General features: G+C 35.3%; 1 protein-coding gene across 3 annotated transcripts in view; it reads right to left on the bottom strand.

Annotated features, from left to right (window-relative positions):
* Positions 1 to 11,234: 11,234 nt before the first annotated feature.
* LOC131073029 (protein STRICTOSIDINE SYNTHASE-LIKE 10) overlaps positions 11,235 to 26,955 on the bottom strand; it is a 34,331-nt gene continuing 18,610 nt past the window's right edge. For 2 of the 3 annotated variants that reach the window (XM_058009377.2, XM_058009376.2), the window contains exons 2-4: positions 15,209 to 15,481; positions 14,837 to 15,004; positions 11,235 to 11,776 (exon numbers count right to left, since the gene is read on the bottom strand). In XM_058009377.2, coding sequence (XP_057865360.2) covers positions 11,362 to 11,776; positions 14,837 to 15,004; positions 15,209 to 15,481 — 856 coding nt within the window. In that variant the 3' untranslated portion in view covers positions 11,235 to 11,361. Of the gene's footprint in view, positions 11,777 to 11,956; positions 11,998 to 14,836; positions 15,005 to 15,208; positions 15,482 to 26,955 lie in introns of all 3 variants that reach the window. The other variant, XM_059207479.1, reaches the window with a different exon arrangement.

The following is a 26,955-nucleotide window of genomic DNA, read 5'->3' as shown; positions in this document are numbered from 1 at the left end:
CTATGCGCTAGGTCGCACCTACGCGCTACCCTGTTGACGCGACGCGTTACCCAACACTTTATATGCACTATTATCCATGCATGCGCTAACCTAAAAGTTTTATGCGCTAGCCTACATTTTTTGGACGCGACCCCTAAATTTAAACTTGATGCACTACTTCACACTTCGTATGCGCTACTGTGGACCCTAGACACGCTAGAACGAAACACCCGAACTTTGAAATTCAAAAAATGACTAAAAACGACAAAACAAAAAATCAAAAAGGGGTCAAAAACGTTGACTTACTGGTGGTCCATGCGCTACAGGTCTTCAGTACCTCCGAACGCGCTCAAAACGGTGTCTGTGATAGGGAATAGGCATTTTCTCTCCAGAGCAAATTCTCTTTCTTCAAAGTCTACAAAGCACAAATGACTTTAAATCAAGCCCTTTTCCCCTTTTATAGGAGGAAAATGAAATTAGGGTTAGCCGTATGGACCTGTAATAAGGTCGCGGTCTCCCCTATACCAAAACAGTTGTAACTTATCGGGAGATGAATCAATCTGCACACTTTTTACATGCACGAAATCATACACATCATATGAACTTCATCAATTTACATCAACAATTTTTCAAAAAAATTGATTCATCTCTCGAGGGGGCATCACCATCAAATATCGAATCTGGGGCATCACATCAAATCTGGGGCACGACTGGCAAATCAAAAGAACAACACAAAAATTGCATTTGATCATAAATCATGATAAGGCATCATTTTCTTTGAAATAACATGTGCACACACATCACTTCAAAGAGGGGCAAAATGTAGACGTATAAAAATGACCAAATTCCCAAATGAATATTTTATGTTCATTTCTCTATTTGATTAAATCCAATTTAATTAAATTACCCGCTTTCCTCTATTTAATTAAGTAAATTACTCAATTTATTTAAATTAAATTCACTATACCCATTTAATGAATAAATCATTTTATTCAATTAAATCCCCCCTATCCACTTTTAATTAAATTCAAATTTAATTAAATAGTTGTTCCAAATTGAATAAATCTAATTTATTTAATTTCTCCAAATTGTAACTGTAGACACCCAAAAATGGTCAACGCTTGCGAAGTCATACTTTAACATTTGCGCATTGCCTCATTTTAGGTTTTTGCGTCGCATTAACATTTCTCCTATGTCATGCATTTGATCTTTATCATTTGCGAACATCGAGTCATTCTTCTACATTCTTCAATCATCTCGTCCTCAAATTTGGTCTTGTCGACAACAATATTCAGTCATGATTTTGATCGATCTTACCCTGTCGCATCAATGTGCGTATTCATTTGTCATCATTTTGGACATCGTCAATCCTAATTAGGGTTTTTGTTCTCCTGTCAATCTTATCAATCTTATCATCAATCTTATCATTTTGGACATCGTCAATCCTAATTAGGGTTTTGTCCTCTTTTCAATCTTGTCAATTTATCATCAATCCTTCAATCTTGTCATTTTAACGATCGATTTGTCATCGATCGTTGTCATGTTCAATCTTGTCATCTTGTGATCGATTTGTCATCGATCGTGGTCATTATCTTGTCATCTTGCAATCTATTTTGTTGTCGATCCTTGTCCACTTGTCAATTTTGTCATTTTGCGACCAATTTGTCATCGATCGTTGTCTGTCTCAATTATGTCAATTTGGATCAATTTGTCATTGTTCCTCATCAATTGGCGCATTTATCAATCAAATCATTTTGTCGCATTGGTCATTTATCAATTCAAAATCATGACATTAATTATCCTCAATCAAGACCTAATTGTCATTTTCGCATTTCTAATTCGTCTTATTCATTTGACCTAATTTGTCATTTCTTCCTTTAGGATTAAATAAATTACTTATTTATCCTAAGTCTTCTCATTACAATTAAATCTTTATTTAATTGGCTAATTATTCCTCTTTGTGAATTGATTAATAAATGAAAAATTATTAATTAATTCACTAAATCCTAATTTCTAATTTCCTTCAATTTCTAATTCCTAATTGTCATCAAATTCAATTTTCTAATTTTCTAAATTTCTAATTTCTTTTCCCTCCTATTTCATCTCCTAATTCTATGGGAATGACATTTCAATTTGTCATGAAATTGTCATAATTGACAATCAATCAATTTTGACATGGAATGTGTCATAATTTGTCATCAATTAACAATCAATCAAATTGTGCATGGAAAGTGCATAATTTGTCATATTTTGTCATATTGATTTGCAATTTCCATTTGAATTGCATCATGCCAATTTTGTCATTTATCCAATTCTTCTATAAATTGGATGATTTTCAATCAAACCTGATCGGAATTTCTATTAGACTACCGAACTTACGCTTCTAGTACTCTTGAGCTTTTCATCAATCTTGCTTTCAATTGTGTGAGCACTTGTAGGTGAGATCCACAAACCCATTGAAGAGGAAAGAACAACAATGGAGTCGCATGGAAGGAGCATTCAATTCTGCGTTTGGTTTGCATAATCTTTCATTTTGAATGCTTTGTTTTCATACCTCTATTGAGTGTGCTTAGAATTAGGTTCATTTGCAATAAGTGTTCTTTTGATTAAGTTATCATGTTTAGTGTTTTGATTGATCTACTTGTCTTTGATGATTCCTAATTCCAATGCTACAGTAACCAAATTGAAGGAAAATCATTTAATTCAATTAAATCCTCTGCAATCACCTTGCCTACTCTATTTTGCTTGGGGTTCCTCTGCTTCAGTTTTTGAAGGCAAGACACCATTAAGTCTGGTGAATTCTAGAAGCTCTTCCTCCCTGCCCAAATCTTCCGGATTTTCCCCCAAAAAATGCCATTTCAAGAATGTAAGACCCATGCCTGCAAAGGATCTGTGCTTTTCAAGGTCCTTGCCAGTAAGGTCAAGCAAAAAAAAGTAGAATTTGATCAGTTCACCGAGAATGTTGAAGAGAATTCTCTCGCTCGGTCGAGGAGCCCCTGAATTATGTCGTACCTTGTTAAGAATCTCTTGCAATTCAAGCAGGATGTCATTAGGAAATAGCCTTTTGGTGAGGGTCCAGATTGCTTGTTTGTCAAGCTTTAGATCCATGAGGGAGGCGACAAACCGAGATGAGATGCTGGTGTTGTCATGGGGATATTCTTCCCTACTAAAATGCCCACTACCAAGGATGAGCTTTACGACCAGGATAACCGTTGGCTCGAGAAATAGGAGGAGCCTCTTCAACCTTAGGTCCATGATTTTCCTGAAAGAGACTTGACGGGTGGAAGGTGAGAGAGAAATGGGAGTGTTCGCACCAAAACATGAGATTGGTCTAGGGTAGACACTCATAATAAATCCAAACGAATTCTCACCAGACATAGCTTTAGGAATTTATAGCACCTTGATCTTCTTTGCGAGCAATTGCAGAGATAAACTAGTTGATAATCGAGGGTCTGAAGCAACTTAACCTGCTTTGTATGCGATTGTAGAGATAAACTAGTTGATAAACTTGTAGAGGAAGCTGAATAAAGGCTAGACGACACTTTCTTCGACATGCATTAATGAGAAATGCCTTGCAATGAATTCACCTGCAAAGGTGGCGAAGGATATTTGTCTCTAATCATGCCAAATCTCTTGGCTAAAGAGTTAAGCTCTATCCAACGGACAACACATGCCTCGTACTTAGAATGATGGTGGACCGCAGGTTGTCTTTTTGGGAGCGAGTGGGAGAATTTGTTGATGGAAAGGCGAAGAATAGGTGACGTCAGAGATGACGTGTCTGTTTTAAATCTTGAAGTTGGCGAAAAAGTTTGAATTCAAAGAAGTAGCTATTTCACCAAACTTTAATGCCAGAATTAAAGTCTGAAGAATAGAAAAAAGAAACCATTGCTGAGCAAGATAGATTAACTCCATTAAGATTGACCTTGGGAATTCCTGCCCTTCTCTTGCTAGAGCAATGGAAACCATCTACTACATATTTTAAAATTAAAGTCTGCTTCTGATAGAATCTTTGGTGAATGATTGAAATACTCTGTAGGTTAGCCCTGGTGATTGCCTCCCTCCTCCCACCAGTGAAAAGAAATGCCTTCTGCTATAGATTTTGAGAGAGCATCTGCCTCTGTATACGCTTCTCTGTAGATATGTTTAACCTCATATTTCTCTAATATAGCCAGATTGTCAATTATGCTATCCAAAATTACTTGTAGTTGCCAGTTTGGGGTTTTCTTCAATTTGATTGCATTGATTTCTATCTTTGAATCTCCCTCCACTATGATGTTTCTTAACCCATGATTGAGGCAATCCAGTAGGCTTAACAACAAAGCTTTGAATTCTACTATATTATTGGTATCCGGTGGCATTGGCTTGACCATTTTTCCAATAATTGACTATGAATTATGTCTAACTACATATCCTATACCTGAAGGACCTAGGTTACCTTTGGAGGGTCCATCAAAGTTTAGTTTGAACCATCCCTACTTAGGAGGAGACCATATAGCTCCCTTTTGAGCATTGGGTTTTTTCCCAAATGAAGGAGGAATCTTGATTCTTTGCCAGTTATTTCTTATACTATCATCCCAAGAATAATTTTTTTTAGAAGAATCTGTTGAGAAAGCTAGTTTGCAATTTACTGTCTCAACAATTGAGGTTTCAATTGAGCTTAAAACTGATTCAAATCTCCTTGCTTTATTGTCAAAAAGTCTTCAATTCCTTTCTTTCCAAATTTCCCAAACAAGGTAGGACGAAGATATTTCCAAAATCTGTCTTAAAGTGCTTTCCTTAGAAGTAAGAGGCCAACATTAAAAAAGAGAGATTATATCATTAGGAAGGGTTGATATCCACCCCAATTTTACACAAATCCATTGCCAACATTTTGAGGCAAAGGGGAAATTCAAGAGAAGGTGATCAACTGTCTCTACATGGGCTTTGCACAAGATGCATCTCGAGGGCCCTTCATAGACCATTTTAGTAAACCTTTCTGCAATAAGAATCCTTTTTTTGAAGGCTAACCATGCAAATATTCCTTCTTTTGGGATGATCTTACTGCTCCAAAAGAGCCTCATTGGAATATCATGTTCCTTTTGATTCCCAAAGTTAGCTAGAACCCTGCAACCATCTTTAGCGTTATATTGACCTGTTTTTGAGCAAGCCCAAATAAGAGTATCTTTTCCTCTTCTAGGATTAATATTTATTACTCTTATAAGATCTAAAAGTTGTTTGATTTCAGCAATTGGAATAGGCAATCATTCCATAGGCTTCCAGCTCCATCCTTGCATGCTAGAGGTCCTTTCCAAAACCATATAGTCACCGACTTGAGATCCCCAGTGTTGTTTAAGCCAGTGCTTAGCTGTTGGAATGTTAAGAGAACTTTCAATGCTCAGGTATCCTCCCCATGAATCTTCCCAGAAGAGGCTAGAGGAACCATCATGTATATCCCAAGATAGGAAATTTGTAATTAAGTTTCTACAAGAGACAATGAAGTTCCAAGTTTGAGAACCCTTTGGATGAAAATTAGCTCTAAGGAGGTTTTGAGGATCCTCGTCTGTTAGATATTTAGTTGCCATCATCCTAACCCATGTTTCTTTGGGATCTTTAATGAACTTCCAAACTAGTTTAGCTCCTAGGGCTTTGTTCTGTAATTTAAGATCTTTGATTCCTAGACCCCCAAAGATTTAGGTTTGATAATTTTATCCCATGCAATTAGGGCAATTTTTTGTTTTTCTTCGGTATTTTGGCAAAAGAAGTTTCTCATCTTCTTGATGATGAAGGAATTTGCACTAGCAGTTAGGGATAAGAAGGATAAAAGATAGATGGGGAGAGTCGAAATAATTGCTTGGAGCATTACTAATCTACCAGCCCATGAAAGCTATTTCCCTTTCCAGGAGTTTATATCCCAATCCATCTTTAGCTTTAGTGGGTCCCAAAGCTTAGTGTTCCTCAATCCTCTGTCAATTGGAATGCCCAGATGTATACATGAGAGGATGCCTACTCTGTAGTTAAAAATTCTTTGAATCTTAACCTGTAGGGGGAAAGGAGCGTGGAGAAAAAGAAAACTTTTGATTTTTCTTGGTTGTTGATTTGTCCTAAAGCCTTCCCAAAGGATTCCAAAAGCATTTTTAGTTGAATTGCTTCCTTGACTTTTGTTGCACCCAGCAAAAGGTTATCATCTACAAATTGTTGGTGTGTGACAACATAATTTGTGGTTACTTTGACTCCTTCCAAAAGGTTGTTAGATTGTTTTGATTTACTAACCTCCCTAAAGCTTCCGCCATGATAATGTAGAGAAATTGAGAGATAAGATCTCCTTGCCGGATGCCCCTTGAAGAGGAGAAGAAATCTGTTAGCTTCCCATTTATCAAGATTGAAAATTTGGGCTTAGAAATGCATTCAAAAACCTAGTTAATCCATTTTTTGTCAAAACCAAAAGCGTGCATTATTTTGCATAAGAACCGCCAATCCACATTATCATAAGCTTTAGAAATATATAATTTGATTATCATATTTGGTCTCTTCGTATTTTGAAGAGTGTGGGTAGCTTCTTGGGCCACAATGAAATCATCGAGAATCGAGCGGCAGGGATGAATCTAGTTTGTCATTTGATATAATACAATCCATATGAAAGTTTCATTCTGTTTGTCATAACTTTTGAGAGGATTTTGTAAACTGTGTTGCAGAGTGAGATAGGCCTGAAGTCCCCTAGTTTAGAAGCTTTTTCCTTTTTTGGAATAAGGGCTATAAACATATTGTTGATTTCTTTGAGCAAGTTGCCTGATCTTCTTGCAAACTCTAAGCCTCAGCAAGATCTTGTCCCAAAATATGTGAGCATTTCTTGAAGAAGTCAGTAGGGAATCCATCTGGGCTAGGAGCCTTTCCAGAAGGAAGTTGGTTAAGAGCTTGAGTTACTTCTTCCAGTGAAAATTTCTCATTTCATTTCCGATTTTGCTCATCTAAGATGATCTTTGGAATCAAGGCCAATAACTTTCCCTGCTCTATAAGGTGAGAACCTTCTGCATTGTTTAGTAGAGTAGAGTAATATGAAATTATTTCTCTCTTAATCTCTTCAGGATCTTCTATAGTTTGGTTCTGACTCAAATCCAGTTTTGAAATCCTATTCTTGCTCCTATGAATCTTTGTCATATTATGGAAGAACTTAATATTCTTGTCACCCATCCGGAGCCAATTCTCTCTAGACTTTTGCTTCCAAAAAAATTCTACTTTAGATAGGATATCCTCATTATCCACGAGCAAACTCTTTTCTTGTTCAATGGAGTCTTGATCCATGCCCTCAGAAATAATTTTAGTATTTAGAACAGCCAACCTCTCTTCTAAAGATTTTTTGGAGGAAAAGATGTTTCTAAAATGTTGAGAATTCCATTGCAACAACTTCTGTTTTACATATTTTAACTTTGAAATAAAACAATAAAGTTTGGAGCCTTCAAATAATTCTTCTTTCCACCAGTCTTCTATCAAAGTTAGAAAATTTGGATCTTTCATCCACATGTTCTCAAATCTAAAAGGAGATTTGGAGGTATCAAGGACACCTTGAAGGGAAAGCATAATGGGGAAATGGTCAAATCTTGAGTAGGCTAGAACTGAACACTCAAAGAAGAAGGGAAAAGATTTGAGATCCCCCAACCAGAAAAATCTATCAATTTTCTCTGAGATATTACTAAAACCTATTCTCCTGTTTGTCCATGTAAAGGAATCCCCTAAGTCAATTTCTAACAACCCATTCCTATCTATCCAATCATTAAAATCTTGTTGAGATCTGCCTAACCTGATAATGCCACCCCTTTTGTTTGGTGCATACCTGATAGCATTGAAATCACCTCCTATGATGAGCTGTTGATCTGAAAGTTGGGATATGACCTCATCAAGGGATAGCTAGAGGAGCTGCCTGTTTTGAGAGACATTGGTCCATAAGTGTTGATGATAAAAAATGAAGAATTTGTTTGAAGGTGAGTGATCTTTACTAGCAACCAATTTCTGTTAGAAGCAACACCTTCCACATGAACTTGAGAAGGCTTCCAGATTATCATTAGTCCCCCAGAGGCCTCTTCTGAAGCAACTGTTGATTGAAGAGATGCTTGAAAGAGGGAGCTAATTCCCAAACCAAAGGAAACAACTTGCTAGCAATCTAACTTAGTTTCTTGAAGGAGGGTAACATCTGCACTGACCAAAAGAATCTTTCTCTTGATCACCCTCTGTTTGTTAGGGGCGTTGAGACCCCTAACATTCCAAGACATGATTTTCATTGTTGTTCAGGAAGGGAGTTTCCCTTCCCTACTTTCCAAAGGTGTGATTTTGGATTGGTTCTTCGCTGCCCCTTCTTGAGATCTTGCTTCAATCAAAGATCTTCGGCCCTTCTTGGGAGGGGAGGATCCGAAATCAGGTTTCCCCTTTCCTTCTAAGAACTGGTTCAGACCCAGTTTTCTTTTCTCCTTGATCTTCGAATACATTACCACTAAGGGAGTGTCCAAGACCAAATCCAAATCCTCGTCATCAATCATATAATCTTGAAGAAGTCTCTGAGTCTTTTGATCCATGGGCATATCCAAATCATGTGGTATCAATGAAGGCGACAACATGAGAGGATAAGGGAGTTCAACCGAAAGATAGAAACAATGTTTTGATGACAAAAGATCATTTAATGGGGATGCCGAGTCAGAAATATCCTTTGAGGGGATCTCCAAGGGGGAAGGAAGAGGGCTAAGAAGTGAATTGGATTGGACTTTAACTGGGGACGCCTTTCCATCTGAGAGATAGAGATCATCTTCAACCTCCATGTCGGCTTTAATGTCTTTAGAAATAACATCCTCCTCCTATAAAATGTTAGCTAGAGGCATAAGTTCACCTTTGCTTGATTCTATTAAAGATGGAGCACTCCTTGCTTGCTTTCCCCTAACTTTGTTCTTTCTTTTTGAAACCTTTTTGGGATTCTGAGAGAATATATTGAAGGCACCCCTAATCAAAGAAGGGGTTTTCTTTTGACCAAACAGACTCCTAACAGTCTTGTTGGATTGGATCTTAACTATCAGGGACAAGATGAGCGGGGGAAAGGATGGAGGATGGAGGGGAGAAGAGGGAGAACCTGAACCTGGAAGAGATTGTGATTTCAGGTTTGCAATCATATCATCTAAGAGCTGAGAGGGCCTTGGAGTTTGAATATGGCATGAGGCTGTAGGAACAGGTGCATCTGTTGGAGATGCCAATCCCTTGTTCTCCATCTGAAGGTTCATTTCATCATTTATTAGAACAACTTCTAAAATAGGCGGTTCTGTTGAAGACACCAATTCCTTGATCTCCCTATGAGGATTCATTTCATTATTTTTTGGAACAACAACTGCTTGAAGGGGAGAGATTGCACCTCTAGCTGTAGCCATAAAGCAATTACGAATAATTTGATTTTGAAGAATGCATTTACCAAGAGTCTCATTTCCCAATCTCTGAACTTTCTGCTTCCATCTACCCACCTCTGAGATTATCTCTAATTCGTTATAAAAGCCTTGTTTTAAATCTATCTCCACATAGATGTTAGCCACATCCCCCTTGAGTCCATTCAAGAAGTCTTCCTCAATGCCCACTAGAGATCCTAAAGCATCTCCTATCTTCAGAAGGGCCTCCACACACCAAAACTCAGATGGAAGACCAACTAGAGAAAGCCATACTAGAGATTTCTGAAATCTGTGATTCATCAGGTCGAAGTCTAGTTTCCAGTCTAGAAAATGGAAGGTCAAACCTTGAAAAAAAAGAGGGCTGCCATTGATGATGGCATCTTTCAGCGTAGAATCCACACACTCTAAAAAGAAAAAAAATCATTTTGCAATGGTCTGATTGAGATCATTCCTGGGAAAGATGAGGTCCACCAAGACATAATTTCTTGGCTATCCCCTCGGCAGCCGCACCATTGAGTAAAAAGGGCATTCTCCTTAAGGCGGGCAATTGTTGGGTTTAGAGAATCTGAAGGAAGGACAAAAAAATTACTCCCCATGCCTTTCCTATTCCATTTTTGGAGCTTGTGATCGAAAGGAGGGACTTGCCAAGGAGGGAAGGGATTTATGAAACCCAAAACCCCATGATCCCTGTAACTTGGCGGTACTCTTGGGGGCTGAAGTGGGAGTGAAGGCGCTGAGAATGAGCCGGTTTTTGGAAGGGAAGGGCCTCTTTAGATGGAGCAAAGTTGGACTTCCTAGTTTGAAGAGGAATGCTATTTGGACCTGTTGCCACTTTGCTTGCACAAGAATCTAAGCTAGGATACTTTGAAGAAGCATCATTCTGGGAAGGGAAGGATCATGGGTGGTGAGAAAAACCAACATTTCGAGGTTTTCCATGATTTTGCCATTTCAAACTGTTGTAGTTTTGTTCTTTAGTCTTCTTGTTTTTCAAAAGATTTTGCTCGTTTGCTCGCCAAGGACCGCTAGAGCTACGATTGAAAGAGGAGCCTAGCCATGTCGAATGCGAAGGAAAGTCTGCCCATTTCCATTTCTAATCACTCCTCTTAAAACTGATGTTACTCTGAAACCTCTGATTTCTATGGGTCCTATGGAATCTCTGGTTTCTCTGATTTCTCTGGATCCACTCCTTTTAACTTGTGACTATATATATATTCAGAATCTTTAGCTAATGGATAAATATTGCAACTCTATCAAGACAGGTGGGACGGGTGGGCTCTACTCCACAGAAAACTATGGATTTCTGTGTACGTCAGGCATGATAAAGCCATTAGATCTGACTAGTGAGTTCGTTGTTGCTCACTGGTTATGCAGAAATGCCGTTCGTGCCCGCTGTTTCCTCATCCTCAACTTCAAATTTCAAATTTTCAAATTAAGTTTTTACACACAGATCATTTGTTAACTTGCTTATAAAGATTCAATAATCATGAAACAAAATAATCTGTCTGCAAAGATTTAATAACCGCCAAACAATTTATCAGTAGCAGGTTTATGGTAAATAAATGATAAATGGTTGCTAGTTTTTGCTGGTAAATTGTTTCATGATTATTAAATCTTTTACAGACAGATTATTTGGTAACTGGTGGTCTGGAAAGACTTAATAATCATGAAACAAAATAACCTGTATGTAAAAAATTAATAATCATGAAACTGTTGGAATATATGTTCAAAATAAACGTGTCTAAGAGTCTTAATTACACCATCACTTAACTATCGATCAAAATAGTTCATTAGCAATAGTTTTAATTCATTGTTCAATGTAATTTACAGATCTATAGAAAACTTATTGAATTTTTTATTTGTATAAATATGTACATCTATTGATGAATAGAATTGAATAGTTTTGCTGTTCTGTTTTTGCTCTGCTTTTTGTTTTAATTGAAACAATTTGCATCACCCTTCTAAAACAGAGACTAATAGATAAATAACTTCATTACATGTCACAAGAAACCTGGTGACTGTTATTATAAACAACAATATGTGGGAGAAGAACAGAGCCCAACCAAAGGATGCCATCCTTTTCCTCAACCTCACTCACTGATTTCACAACTAAACCTTTTTTATCTTCTAGAACTTCCAACATTTGTCCATCGATGCCATATCTTATAATCATGCCCCTTCCCCTCTTTGCAGACATTTTGCTGAATATTTTAGTTAGGGGAAGAGGAAGCCTTAGGACTAATCTTCTTATACTCACTGGTATTTTCAGAAATGGATTTGGTAATCCATGAATAGCAACCCAAAAGTCTCCATTTTCACTCAGGCGAACATTGTCAGGATAGCCAGGAAGTGAAGCAAACACTTCCACTGTACCCATTTTGGGTCCCTTCAGCCAATATCTGAGCAATCTGCAAACAATTGCAATGTTAAGAAGTTTTTCTAACAATTAAAAAGATAGGGGAATGCATTGTGGTTTAGTATACAGCTTGATCAAATTTTTGAACATGAAAATTGAAAAATATAGGACAAATGATTCCCTAGCATGGCAGCTTGGTTAAAGGAGATTTCTGATACAAATAAATACTTACTCAACAGGTTTTTGATATTAAAAGCAGCCAAAACAAGGGGGCTGATCCAGATATAGTCACATTAACAGCAGACGAGCAACTGTTAGCAGAGAAACAGCAGAATCACAGCCTCCTAAAACTTTCCTCTATCAAAAACTTCAAAATTTCTACCCATATTAACAGAGTTTAAAAGAGTCATAGTAAACCATAAAATATGTCACGCATGGCTAAAGATAAACAAGTCCAAGATTATACTTACTCAACATGTTGTCATCAATTGAAAGGTGAAGATTTCCATATTTATATAATTCAGTCAAGCATAAAAAAAAACCTATATATGATAAATAAGAAGAAATCTCTTTTGGAACCAGTAGGAATTGGAGCGGTCATCAGAAATTCCTCGGGGATATTACTAGGAGGGCTATATGGGAACTTAGGACTAGCCACAAACAATGAAGCAGAAATCAGGGCATTGGCGGTAGGACTGGATTTATGTGTACAAAGAGGGCTGGACAAAATATGTTTCGAAGGAGACTCACAAATTATAATCAATGGGGTTACCAAATCAAACTTCCCGAATTGGAAACTTGGCAAGTGGATACCTCATATCAACAAAGCTCTAGAATCCATCAACTCATTTGAATTCAAACACACATATAGAGAAGGGAGTAAAGTGGTAGACCTCCTGGCCAACATGGGAATTGAGAAGAATAATGGTACAATTATTTTCGGTAATGAGGATGCTGATCCAGTGGTACTGAACACTATTTTGAGTGAGAGACCAGAATGGCAGCGTACGGGGATTGGATAGATTTGGTTCATGATAGCCTTACACGAGCTGAAGCATAGGTGGCAAGGTGATATGACCAGAACGTAAAGCGTTGGCTCTAAGGACTCCTCATGGATCTCAACTTTCAGAAAGTGGCGGTGAAGGGTACAAAATATCCAATTTCTTGGCAGAAATCCAGAAGTTGTAGGCTAAAGATCAGAAGGTGGAGTTCACATGCTCGATTGGGCAATAAGATCCGGAAGGTTCCATTGGTTTTAAATGGAGGGAAACAAGGGAACCAGCCACAAGTTTTGTGAAAATGCCGCTGTTTGTAGGACTGAGCTACGTTAATTGTGGGCACAGTTTGGAGCGTCAATGTCTCAATCTGTTCATCCTGGAGGAAGAAATCTGCGGGGCAATCATCTCCTTGGTGGACTGTTCTTTGAGCTTGGAGCGGCATTGGTGTGATGGGCTAGTATATGGAGCAGTAATTACTCCCATTGTAGACATCCTAGAGTCGCGGGTGGAAGGTGTCGGCCTGATGCAGGGTTTTGTCAACCCAGTCAACATACATGTTGTAGCGGACGCCATCTTCGAGCTTAGGGAAGGAACTAGGGAGAGTATCTTAAGGCTGTATTTCGAGCCTGTTGAGAGTTCTTCTTTTGCTTCAGATTCAGAGGACTCGTTGGAGAATAGCCATTCAAAAGAAGAAGGTGCCGAAGGATCAGTAAATGAGAGCGAGGCGGGAGAGGATGTTGATGAGGCAAAAGAAGAGGGTGTGACAGACATGACAGAATCAGAGCTCGAAGAGGGTGATGTGGATCCTGCAGAGGAGGCTCACGGAGATGACCAGAGAAGGATAGCTCGGTTCGCAAGAGAGGCATGGCACAAGTTCAAAGCAGGAGTGATGAACGACAACCTCGATAGCTTCAGGATGCTGCTGGAATCGGAGGATTGGTGGCTCTCCGAGGGATCTACCGATAATCTCCTCAGCATTGGGGAGGCAGTATTGGTCATCCTTCGCTTTATCAGACAAAGCTAGATTTAGAAGTTGTGTTTGTTGGTAGGAAAGACTAGGTTGGCATGTAGAATTAATCTCTTTTTAGACATAGAATGTATTGTTCCTAAGCTCCGGCTTCCCTTGGAGAAGGGTTTTTGTTGGTGTTATACTTTTGTACTCAATTTCTATAGTAATATAGGGCACTATCCCCACAGCTGATAGCACTTACCATTAAAAAAAAAAAAAAAAAAAAAGAAAAGGAAGAAATCTCTTTTGGGTCTTTCTGCTGAGATTGCTTTAGCTATTTAGTATCATGTGGGCATGGCCCTTTTGTTTCTCATCTTTATTTTGGATCATGTTCAGTTTAAATTCTGAAGGTATGTCTTTGTACCAACTGCCTTTTTTTTAATCATAATCTATTATCTTTTTATGTAACTGAGTTGTATTGAAAACATATATAAGAAAATTAAGAAGTGTTTGATCTTTGTTCGTTTTTTGTGTGCTTGTGGAGAAAAACAAGGAGCTCCCTTCTCAGATGACTCTTTCCTTCAAGTATGGAGTTTGGGTGCAGCCGATTGTTTTTGAAGACTCTTCTATTGTTTGTCATTGTTGTTGTAATGTGGGTCACTCTAGTGCTAGCTGCCCAGGCACAAGAAATGGCAGCCTGTTTGGAGAAAAAAGAATCAAGTTGCTGAAGATTGTTGCAACAACAAGGCTGTTCAAAAGGTTGAAAATAGAGGGAAAGCCCCTATCGACTGTGACAAGAGAGATGGTTAACTCGTGTACTATGAAACAAAAATCTTTGGAGCAATTTGGTTTTAAACCACCCTGACTTTGAGTTAGTTGTTCGTAAATTTCGTAATTTTTACTGTTCATTAGCTGTTTCTTTCGATTGTCCCTTGTTGTTCTGTAATGCTAATTGATCCATCCTTCTTTACGGAAATCAAGATCCTTTCAAAATCCCTACTTTTATTAATCAGAACATATATAACAAATAAGAAAAAACCTCGTCTCAATATTTCAAAATTTCATAAGCCAAAATCTTTAGCATCTTTATCAGAATTATTACCCATGCTTTATTCCTCACACATTGTATTAGAAGTAGAACAGGATCAATTGGGCAATAGAATACCTGCATGTAATGGTCTCAGATATAAGCAAGAATGTGCCATCTTTGCTTACAGCTACTCCATTGGGAAATTGAAGGCCTCTGAGCACAACTGTTGTGGCCCCTGTCTTTGGGTCATAGCGAATCAGTCTGCCAGTGTTATCACCCTCTATGAACATCAGCAGAAAATTCCTATAAAAACCACAGAATAACATAAAATCAGCAGAAAATTTCCACACTGTAAGATCAATGGACCATAGGTTTGCCATTTCAGAGTTTCAAGTTCAGCAGCAATGATCCATTGTGAAAAATTACATATATGTCAATTAGAAATTATAACAATATTATAGATTGTGAAAATCATATGTTTACAATGATCCTTGACAGAAAACTTACCTTCTTTGGTGTTTGGAACTGCTATCAGTAAAGTAGATAAAACCTTGTGTATCAAAGTCCAAATCATTGGTAAAAGTTAAATTAGTATCCTCCACCTGGGTTACAAGAGGTTGGGCAAGGCCACCATGAGGAGCAACAGTAAGGAGACCAAAGTAGGCATCTGCAATGAAGAGTGTTCCATGTTTATCAAAGCGCAGTCCTAATGGCCTTCCACAAATGTGTTCATAATCAAAATTTGGAGCAGGTGGATTCTTTGGTGCACATTCTCCAGACCTACAATTTTCAGATTTAATGTAATATAAAAAGAAATTGTAAGGAGATAATTTAAAAATCACACTAGATCATCATCAACATGTATTTTATTATGATTTTTAATTTGTTTTGAAAAACCTACATCTAATAGAATAAAGTAAAAAGATGTTATTTGTTTTTTCTAATTTTGTATTTAGTTGGAGTTTAATCTTAAATGTGATTATAATTATAACTAAAAAATGTTACATGTATATTTTAGTAAAACTAAAAAAAATTGAAAAACAATAAAAATACTTATTTCTAATTGTAATAAAAACACATACTATCATAAAAAGATAAGCAAAACAACATAAACAAATTAAAAGAACACATATCTTAAAAAGTAAATGATAAATGTAAGTCATATTTCCCTTCTTTAATTTTCTTATCTTATTAATTTAGAAGTATAAGGTAGCCATGATATAAATGAGTAATATTATTATATCATTTTTAATATATAAAATTAAAAAAAGCAACATTAAAAAAGCTTGTAGAATTCACATTTAAAAACCTCTATAGGGTGAAGTTCAAACTATCAAGACAAAATTCTAAACTATCAAAATTATTTATTATTATTATTATTTTAATATTTTTATATAAATAGTTTGTTTAAATTATTATTATTTTTTATTTTGTAAATTAGTTTTTTACTAAAAAAAATAAACATTTTAATAAAAAAATATAATTGAATTTGTAGAATTTACTAAAAACATGAAAATGAGTAAAGGATTTTTTTAATCAATTTTGAAATAAGAGTGATAAACTATCAAAATTATTTATTATTATTATTATTTTAATATTTTTATATAAATAGTTTGTTTAAATTATTATTATTTTTTATTTTGTAAATTAATTTTTTACTAAAAAAATAAACATTTTAATAAAAAATATAATTGAATTTGTAGAATTTACTAAAAACATGAAAATGAGTAAAGGATTTTTTTAATCAATTTTGAAATAATATCCTCACTCTCAAAGATTCTTGTTAAAAATATAAAAGTAGACAAAGAGACCATTTTGCTACTTGAATTGTACCTACAATCAACCATTTTTATATATAGTGGTGTTTTATTAAAGTTATTATATGCACTTGTAGATTCTACTATCCCATGTGATAGTTGATTTCTTTGTGAAAAACTACAAAATAATAAACATATTTGATGTAAACTGTGAGGATAGGAAATATTTGGGAGGGAAGAACTATCATGTCCCCTTTCCAAAATAGTAAGTTTAGGACAGATATTAATTCATCCCTTTTTCTAATGGGTTAATTGAAGCAACTAAAAAAAATATAAATATTGAATATTTATTTTTGTTTAGAATTAATTCACATTTATTGAAAATTACATATTATATAAATTGATTACCAGCACAAGTGGTACATGGAAATATGGAAATAATATTTTGTTATTATTTTATCAATTTAACATTGACCCCATAGTTTTAATAAAATGAATTGATGACTATGATAGAGTTGTGATCTAGTTATCATAATCTATTCTTCACAACTAGTTTGTATAATATTCTAGAGAAAGGCATGGGAGTTGGGTGCCCATTTTAGGTCTATTGCATACAAAAATCAAAAGTTGTCCATTTGGGGAACTATTGCATCTTTGATACTTCTCTCATAGAGCTTTGCGCTTATGTTTTCTTCAATGTATGTCTATTGGAGATTGTAGCTTGTGAATGAAAATCAATGAGTTTTAGATGGAAGGGGATGACAAAATTATTTTTATAGAGGGAAATTTCATTTAGGGATTGCATTAAAGTTGAAGGTTTTAGGGTATTTTGGTAGTTTCTAGTAGTTTGCTTGTAGGGTTTTAGTGATAGTTGGGATGCATAGTTGTTGAAATATTGTATGGTGTTGTTTTTAATATTTTTGTATTTTTTTTTTGAGTGAGGTTAGATAATATATAAGGGTGGTTTATTTTGTAGAAATGAGTTTAAGATCAGTCCAATATGTGGTGGAATTTTATTTCAAAGCATTTCAATGAATAATTTTTTGTGTTGTAGTTTGAGTAGCAATTTTATTTGATTAATCTTAAGACATTTTTTCTATTGTTCTTGTTTGATTTTGTTTTTGTAGAATCATATTTCATGTATTTAGTCATAGTTATCAATTGGAGAAGTCTTTGGATTTTTATGTGAAAGTTTGATCAATTTGAGTGCATTGTTTGGTGTAAGAATTGCTTAGCTTTATGGGTGTTCTAATTTCTTTTAAAAATAATTTCTCATAAGGGATTTGAAATTATAATTTCACATAATTTTTTTTTATGTTTTTTAAGTTTTTGAATAATATAGAAAAAATGTATTTTACTTGGGAATCTGGGACGTTATAGGGAGGTCAACCTCATTCCTAATTTAGAAAACCTATAGGAAAGCACTTTCATTTGAAATTCACATAATAGATTCAATATTGAAGTTATTATATACTCAAGGGATCAATATATATTTTTTAATCATATAAAGCCTTTACCCCAATACCCAAATACCATTCAAGAGTTATATAACATGTCTTATTATTGTATTAAGAAATGAGGATAAAATGACATTGAAGGAACGTATTATGTTTATTGCCATTGCAATACAATTTAGTTCATAAGTTGTGTGCATCTAGGTGCAAGTGAAAATATTTCATAATTTATTATGTGAAGGAAAATCATAAAGATATCCTACCAATTAATAGGTCTAATAAAATTGCTTTCAAGTTGGTTGGTCATTGCTAGAACGAGTAGCATTAGTAAATCATTCCCATAAGAAAAATAATCACAAGCACTTCTGCATTCTACATATTTTACAACTAGTGGGAAATGTTTCTATTATTCAACTTCCCACTCCTGATACAAATGCAAATTTTAGCACTCACTATTAAAATCAAATAGCAACAAAACTTAGTGAATGACAAGTCCTAAAGATCATGACAAATGACATAAGTAAAAAATATTACTTTAGTTGTCATTTATTATTCTTACCATAATCTTCCTTATACATCATAAAAATCCTTACATGATAGTCAAAAGAATAGATGTTGTAAACCAAATACTATTTTAAAGATTTTTGTACTTATATTTTGGGATAGAAATGAATATATTCCTCAATCATGCATTGAAATATGTTGTCCTTTCTCTTAATGCCTCTATTGTTGTGATGTTTCTTCCATTGCCACTTTATACTTTGATTTCTGCTTTTTACATACATATCAACAAGGGAAATTACAATGAACTCCTTCAACTTCTCTCCTTCTCCACCTACACACCCTTTTTTATGAAAATCCATTCTCATTTATGCTTTGAGGAATGCCAATGTCCTTTCAAAAGCTCCCATTTCATAATAGGAAGGGAGGATTCTATCAAAGGTTGTGAACTGGGGCATTCTTCTCTTCTCAATTGTTTTTGAATGTTTATATGTTCTTTCTCCCTTCAATTCTCTCAAATTTATCCTCCTCTCTATATGCCTCATCCTTTGCTTCCATATTTTACATCCTTCCTTACTTAAACATTTAGCATTGGTTCCTTCCTCTTCACCTCTCCCACACATTCTACTTTGGAACTCCTCCATTGCATGTTCTCTTTATGAATCTTTGTTTTCTATCTCTTTACTCTTTGATGAGAATCAATAACTTGTTCAAAAGATCTCGTTATGGTACAAGCTCTCATTATGGTAGAGGTTGAAGAAATGGTGGTGAAGGTTGTGAAGTCCTATACCTTCATGTGGTGTGTCTATTGGTGCTATCCTTTTTTCTTGATGAGTTTCTACTATCCTACGTGCTTTGATGGATGATCATGTCTTTATTAAACATGCCACACCAAACATAGATTAGTCAAAATTAATTATTTTGTGGCTTGTGTTCCTTCTTGCATATGGACACCATGCCTCTTAATGGAATTGAAACCAACATTTCATCCAATTTTTGGACATTGAATATAGGTATGTGACACATAATTGATATGATCCTTTTCCTCTAAATGAGGAAATTAAATAATATTTTGGACTATGACTTGCATCTACAACCCATGGGTATTAGTTTAATCACTAAATAATACATTTTGTTAGTATTAATAACTACAAGAAATATATTGAAAAAAATATTCGTTAGTAAGCATATATTAGAATTGAATTTACAATCTACCTCAAAATTTAACTTGAAATCGTGAATAAGCATAAAAGATCCATTGAATACTAACTTTTAATAATGCATTTTCACATTAAAGCTAATTTAATTTCAAATTATATTTATAAAGTACTGTAGCATCATAAAATTGTGACCCTGTAATTTTCGATCGCATTTGGGTCTTCACATTGGTGAAACGAATCCCTAAGCCTGATTGGAGATCCGAGACATGCTCGCACCTCCCGAAACATGCATTTCCTTGCATCCTGCACTTCCCTCCTGCACGTCCTATCCTAAATTAGGGCAGGAAGGGGGCATGGCGCCCTTGTCCTTGCCCTATTTTGGGCCCCCTCCACTTAAGTCCCGCATTGGGCTTGTCAATGAGAAGTAGGAAAAGGTTTTCTATGTCGGCCTAAGACGGAAAATCAGTTACAAACCCTAATTGGCAAGTATATAAGATGCATTTTCCCCTCTCATTTGCATAAGTTCGATAAGTGAATGAGTTCAATAAGTTCAAGAAGTGAAATCAAGCATTCAAGCATTGAGCATCTCAAGTCTCCTTTCAAGGCTAGGTGTTGTATTCAAGTCAAGGATTCAACCATTGAAGAGGAAATCCCTATCAACATTCAAAGCATTCAACTTCATATATCCTTTCAAAAAACTCTATCACCATTTCAATTGCATCCTCTCTTTAGGCGAATTGTACTTCAGCCATTTACTTTCATTTACTTGCAAGTACTTTTCATCATTTGGTTAATTCCAAAACCGGGGTTTGACCTAAAGGCAAACCCCCAATCCCAACAACATTTCCTCTCTTTTATGTGTGTAGGTTGCAGGTGCACAACTGTATTTGCAGGTTTAAGCTTCATTTTCAAAGGCAGAAGAACCCTTTTCGGCACGCGGATTTTTCGGAGGACCAAGTACACTTTCAACACGGTCCCGACAACTTTCACTCAAATTTACAAGGGAGTTTCATCTCAGCATTTTACTACTAATTCCAAGTGCACAACTCTATCCCACATTTCTATCTCAAGTTATTATCATTTCTTTGCTATCTTTACACTTAGTCTCAATTCACTTAATTCATCCTATCCATTCTAAAAGAGGGGTTACTTTTACTTTCCAAATTCACTGTCAATTCACTTAGGATTCAATCTCTTTCCATTAATATTGGATCTAGTGAATTCAACCCCCCTCTTTTAAATGTAATGTGTGAAAGAGGTTGAAGAGGATCCTTTGTGAAACTTTCACTCCTTTCTTGAGGAGGGTAAAGTTTTCCACTTGATCTCCTCATCACCCCTTTTTCACCATTACAAGTACTAACTCCCTTTATAATGTATATTCCACAAAATCCTAACAAAAACTTCTAAGATTTTCTAATACTTATAGATCTTTAAAAAAGTTAAATTTATTTTAAATTAAAGGATGTGCTAATATTCTTTTTCCCTATTATAAGTGACTAATTTATCAAATTAGGGTTTTATCCAGAAGTTACCGAAATCGAGGTTAAAGTTAGTGTTTACATTTTACTTTAACTTGTTTTCATTACTTTGGTTGGAGGTTTAATTGCATGTTGTTCGTATGTTAATATTTTGTGAATGATGGTAGTTGACCCACTACTCATGGCCTAATGGGTAGTGGTGGAAGTTACAATCCTTTTTTTATGAATCATTATTTATGTTTGATTAATTAATTAATGCCATTAATTAGGTTAGAAGATGTCAGTGTTAATAAAGTATGTGATTTAATTAGTTCAATTTGATTTTGTGAGAAGGTGTTAGATTATTGAAAAATAAGTTATTTTGAACTTTATTTTAGATAATTATAATAAATTAAAAAATATTCAAAAGATAAATTATAGTTCCCTAAGTTAATCTACCGACTATCGAGGACCGAGAACTATAGCTCTCGTTGCCCACCCGATCCTCACGAATAAAATTATTAATTTTTAAATTAAAGTTTTATTTTAAAAAGAAATATAATTTGATTTTAATTACAAAATGATATTAATAGTGAATGTATTTTTGGATTTATATTGATTTATTGTACCAAATTTGGAGTGAAATAATTGATAAATTAAAGAAAAAATATTTTATAAATAAAAGTTACAATTGGTTGTGCATCACATTGAATATTTTTACATAGAATAAATAAATATGTCAAGTCATTCTATTTTTGTAAACTAAAAAGAATAAATCTATTTTTGTAAACTAAAAAGAATAAAAAAATGCAATTATTTTTAATTTCAAACAAAATTTTCAATTTTCATGATGAGAATTAATAGTTTTAAATTATTATTTAAAAAGAAAAAATTCTACGAGAAAAAATAGTAAATAAGAAAAAGTAGAAGAAAAGAAATTTATAAGTTGTCATAGAAAATTTTTGTGGGAGAAGAGTCAAGTATTATACAAAATTTAATATTTAAAGAGGAGTTTTAGGAATTGGTAATAGATTGAATTTGGAGGAGGACAAAAAAATCATTTAAGATAGAGGTTTATATTGTTTTGAATTTTTTAAATTTAATTATAAAATAATTACGAAAAAAAGAAAAGTACTTTAAATTATATATGTTTTTTTAGATATTGAAAGGAAATAAATATGTCAAAATATTAAACTTTATATAGTCAAATAGATTTGAGTTGAGTTAGGAACTAATAAATTCAATTAGGATTTCCTCTATTCATATTATAGAAATATATGTTTTAAAATTGATCTTTATAATTACAACTTCCAAAAACATAATTATAATTTTTCTATATGATTGCTCTATTTATATAATTTGAAAAATTATAAATAACAAAAATAAATTTATTCATATAAACTAAAAATATAGAGAAAAATGCCTATATAAGAAAATTAAATTTATGTATAGACCCTTGATAAACCCAAATATGTAATCTTAACTCTAACTGATTATTACAAAAAGTTTGAAATTTAACTCCCAGCTCAAAGTCTTCAAGTATGAATTCCTAATTCTTTAAACTAAAAGTAACTGCAGCAATACAAAGCCTACCACTAATTACTTAATTTATTATAAGATTTCCCAAATATGCTAGGAGCACACAGTCTACTTGCACGATTCACGAGCTCTTTAACCCACATAACAATATCCTCAATATCAAAGAAGTAAAGAACATATATAATTAATGGACATAAGAACATTAAATCATATAAACAATTTTCTTGACACAACACAAATTTTGAGATCAACAAAATTGTTTTCTTTATTTGCTTGATAGAATTTTCACAACAAAAGCCCAAAGTCTTAGTTGAGGTAAAAATTCTGCAGAGTTTTGCTAAGCATGAAAAAGACAAATATTTGCAAATGAGGTCCTCCTTAAATAGGAAAAGAATGGAGAAAAATGTGGGCACAGTTGACTTATTCAACAGCACAATCCCACTTTACTACAACTACAACAAAAGGAAAACGTGCAGCTAGAAGAAAACTAGTAGCATCTAATGATGCAACTGTTTAAAAAGAAAAAGCCAAAAAGGGGACGTTTTATTCATCTTTCTCCTCTCCTGATTTTTGGAAATATTTGAACTTGGCTAGGTGGCTTTCATCTCTGTTTCATCCAACATTGGGGTAGAACTTGTGATCACTTGAACGTGGGAAATTGCATCTTCAATCTTTACCTATTTCTTTTGCCCGTCCTTCAGCATGGATGCAAGGACTTCAATACTAACCTGGATCTCCAATAGCTTATCAAATGTATCAAGTGAGAAATCTTGTCCCGTGTAGTGATCTATTAAGGTAAGGAATTATTGTGTGATAGCTTCGCCAATAACAAGATTCTAATCGCCATCATATAAGTAACAAGGAAGATCGACAACTTTGGCAAAAATGAGATCAATCTCGTCATCACCTTCTTTCTTTTCTCGGTCCAGTTCTGCAATCATCAACCTTATTGTCTCTTGCTTATGAGACAATAATGACAAGATTTGGATGTACTTTTCTGTTGTGGGAATTACCTTATTTTCAACAAGGACATCTATCCTGAAGTCCTCCATTTTGCTCGAAAAGGTAGTACTTTTGTCAACTTCCTCAATCTCTTGTGATAATGAAGTTTTGAGTCCTTGCATCTGACTCTGGATTACTTCATAATTCGCCAATAGTCCCACTATTGAACTTAGAAGATGAGAGCCATCTGACCTTAGCCGTGAAATCCACTCATCCATTGAGGATCCTATGGGCTCAATTTCTTGAGAAGATTCTGTGACCTTTAGAAGAACATTCAGTTGTTCACACTTCTGCTTAAATTTATTTTTCTTGTCCCTCTCTTGGTCCAATCTCCTCAACAAAGAATTAAAGGCTATTTGAGAATCCAATTTAACACTCTCATGTGTTTCCACCCCAAGCTCTATGATCTACATGGTATAATCCTCAGATCGTATATTGCCTTTGTCCTTATCTGACGATGGCACCATGACCTCAACATACTTTCTCTTAGAAGCCAGGTCTACTAACACCCGAGATACTGTCTTTAGCTTCTTTGTTCCCTTAGGCTTTGGAGGAACCAACCTCTCAAATTCAAACTCATCTGGAGAAATTACCTATTTTTTCCTCTTAGGGGCCACTACTTCCATCCAAGGGGGTAATTCTGGATTGGCCGATGGAGTAGTAGCTTCTTGTTGATTTTTAGTTAAAATTTTAGGAGCAGGCTGATTGGATCTTGGAGCCGTTATGAGTGTTATCGATGGCACCAATGTTGAAGTACCTAGTGGAACACTTATCGATGTTGTGATAGTTGCTGCTGCCGACACCTCTTCAGTTATTGATGGGAGGGTTGAAGGCACCGTGGATGCAACTTCAACACTTACGAATGGTGGAATTCCTTTTGTGGCTATAGTAACAGGTAAGTCTACTGAAATCTATTGTGCAAATGCCTCTTCCAAGGCTTCATTAAAATCCATCATCGTAGATTCAATGGTAGATGAAGGGATATCATCTAGATTGGAGAATTTGGTTAGTGTGAATAACTGTTGAGCGACCTCTGACTGTGCCATGCCCATACCTAGATCCCCATCTTGAAAATCCTCATCCTCTTGATCAAAGTCAGAATCAATAGAGTGGACAATTACCTGTGAGGTGATCGAGGCATCAACTCCAGCTGGGTGTGATGTTTCTTCAGCTTGTACTTCCTCTTGGCGAGGAATTTCACCTTCTTCAATCCCCTTCTCTTTTTCAACTTCACTAGCAAGTGGTTGTTCTGGTTCTTTTGCCACTGCTTCTTGTACTGCCGATGATGACTCACCCTTCTTGGAACCTTTAACCGTGAATTTAATCTTGGGACCTTTCTCCTTACATTGTATCACTGGAGCTGAAGATAGTGCTTGTGGATCTGCCTTGCTCTTTGTTCTTGTCTCAGCTATAGCTATCTTGTCGACTGGGCCATCACTGTTGTCGTCATCTCCTGAATTGGCAAGAAACTGTTTCATCCTGAGATTATTCTTTATCAACCATGCATTGGTGTTTGTCAGAATGGGAGCAATCGTTTGAGTGATAGATTTTCTTTCCTTCTTCGACCATTGCATAGGAGGAAGGGGGAATCAACAATATTCTTCTCATAATAGATAGGGTCTATTATGTCATTTGTGTCTTCCATGGTCATTGGGATCTTTGCTAAATCCAAGTTTTCAATTTGTTCCAAGGTAAGATGGCTGAAATCCATCCTTCTTATATCCTCCTCATTCAAACAATCTGCCCAAACATCTTCAAACCTATAGACATGGGTATAATTCCTCTTGAGTTTTTTCTTTATGCCATGAAAGTCAAAATTGTTTCGTGCCTTGAATCTTCACATAGTATTCCATTACATTTCTTCCTCCATGTTCTTGGCTTTAGGGTTGGTTAGGATTGAGTACCTGCCGATTAACTCCGGTAACTTCAACCCAGTCTTATGTGCTTGTGATTGTTTTTCATCTACATAAATTAGTTGTCTACACAACTCCATAAGAATGATCTTGTCAGAAGGAAATCTTGGTAGAATAAAAGGCTCACTTGAGAAACATCCAATTCAGATGTAAGTGAAAGTAGGAAATTGAAGAAAAACACATCCAAAGTGAGATACCCTGTTATAAGCAGCGTCTGATAATCTCTGCTTCTACAAGCCCTTATCAAATATGCATTTCCATACATCAAAGAAGGCATCATTAACTCTTTTGAAGTGACTGCCTTGATTTTTGATGGTAAGTTGATCATAATATTCCCAGACAGGCACCAATCTTCTATCACCCTTGGTAGACAAACCTGGATATTGTCTCATTGAAGCAGCTGCATAAACCAGGTATGAGGTCATGTAGAATTTCAGAGTTACTTTGACCTCCTTGAATTGAGCACAGAGTGCATTGCTGATCTGTTTACCCCAATCAATTATTGCAGCCCCTTTCCCGATTATATTCATATAGTAACACATCCAGGTTTGAAAGTAATGAGAGTCTTTTAGCACCTTCACTCTTGACAACATGGTAAACATGTCGTTGTATTCCTCATTGAAGTCACTCCTATGGAAGGATTTGGGCCATGGTGAGGTAGTGAAAATGTCTTGAAGCAGAGAGGTACACAATGTTGACCACTTTCTTGCATTTAACTTCTTTTTTATCATAATACTCTTGAGCACTCTCTTGAGAAATGTCAGCTACATCTTCAACTAGAGAGCCTTTGAAAACACTATTGAAAAATACACTATCCAGAGTCATGATGACATTTTGATCTATGTCCTTCACCTGTCTTGTATTCGGATCAAAGTGATCCGCTATTGCAAGTACAAATTCTGGGTAATGAGCTACAACTAGGAAGGATGCATATTTATACAACTTAGATTTGATCAGATTGGTTAAGCGAGCAGGAGCTTTCTCAACTTGGTCAATAAATTCTTGCATACTAACATGTCCAATCTTAGTATCTCTGATTTCCTTGATATTTGAGTCCATTGAACTCTCTGGGTACATATTCAAGTACTTATTGTACTTGTACTTCATTTTTCTCGTTGATGTTTTACTCAGAGAAGATTCCAATTGACTCATGGAAGGCTCGGGTTTATCTTGAGGGAGCTTTGACATTCACGATGACTGCATCCAACATCGAGGATTAGTTATCATCATTATCAAAATCAATTTTTCTCAAATGGATCAAAAAATGGGACTCAAAACAGGCTTGGGAGTAAAACTGCCAAAAACAACAGGTCGGGGAAAAAAGTCTGACATGCTCTTTTGAAAACAAAACTTGCACATCGGACTTTAAAGTCCGATGTGCAAGGATAAACATCTTGATTGGCACATCGGACTTTAAAGTCTGATGTGCAAATCCGGGGTAAGTTTATTAGCACATCAGACTTTAAAGTCC

Source organism: Cryptomeria japonica, chromosome 6 (genome assembly GCF_030272615.1).
Source record: "Cryptomeria japonica chromosome 6, Sugi_1.0, whole genome shotgun sequence".
Classification (NCBI taxonomy): Eukaryota; Viridiplantae; Streptophyta; class Pinopsida; order Cupressales; family Cupressaceae; genus Cryptomeria; species Cryptomeria japonica.
The sequence above is the reverse complement of the archived record's forward strand: the minus strand, read 5'-3'. Positions and strand labels throughout refer to the sequence as shown.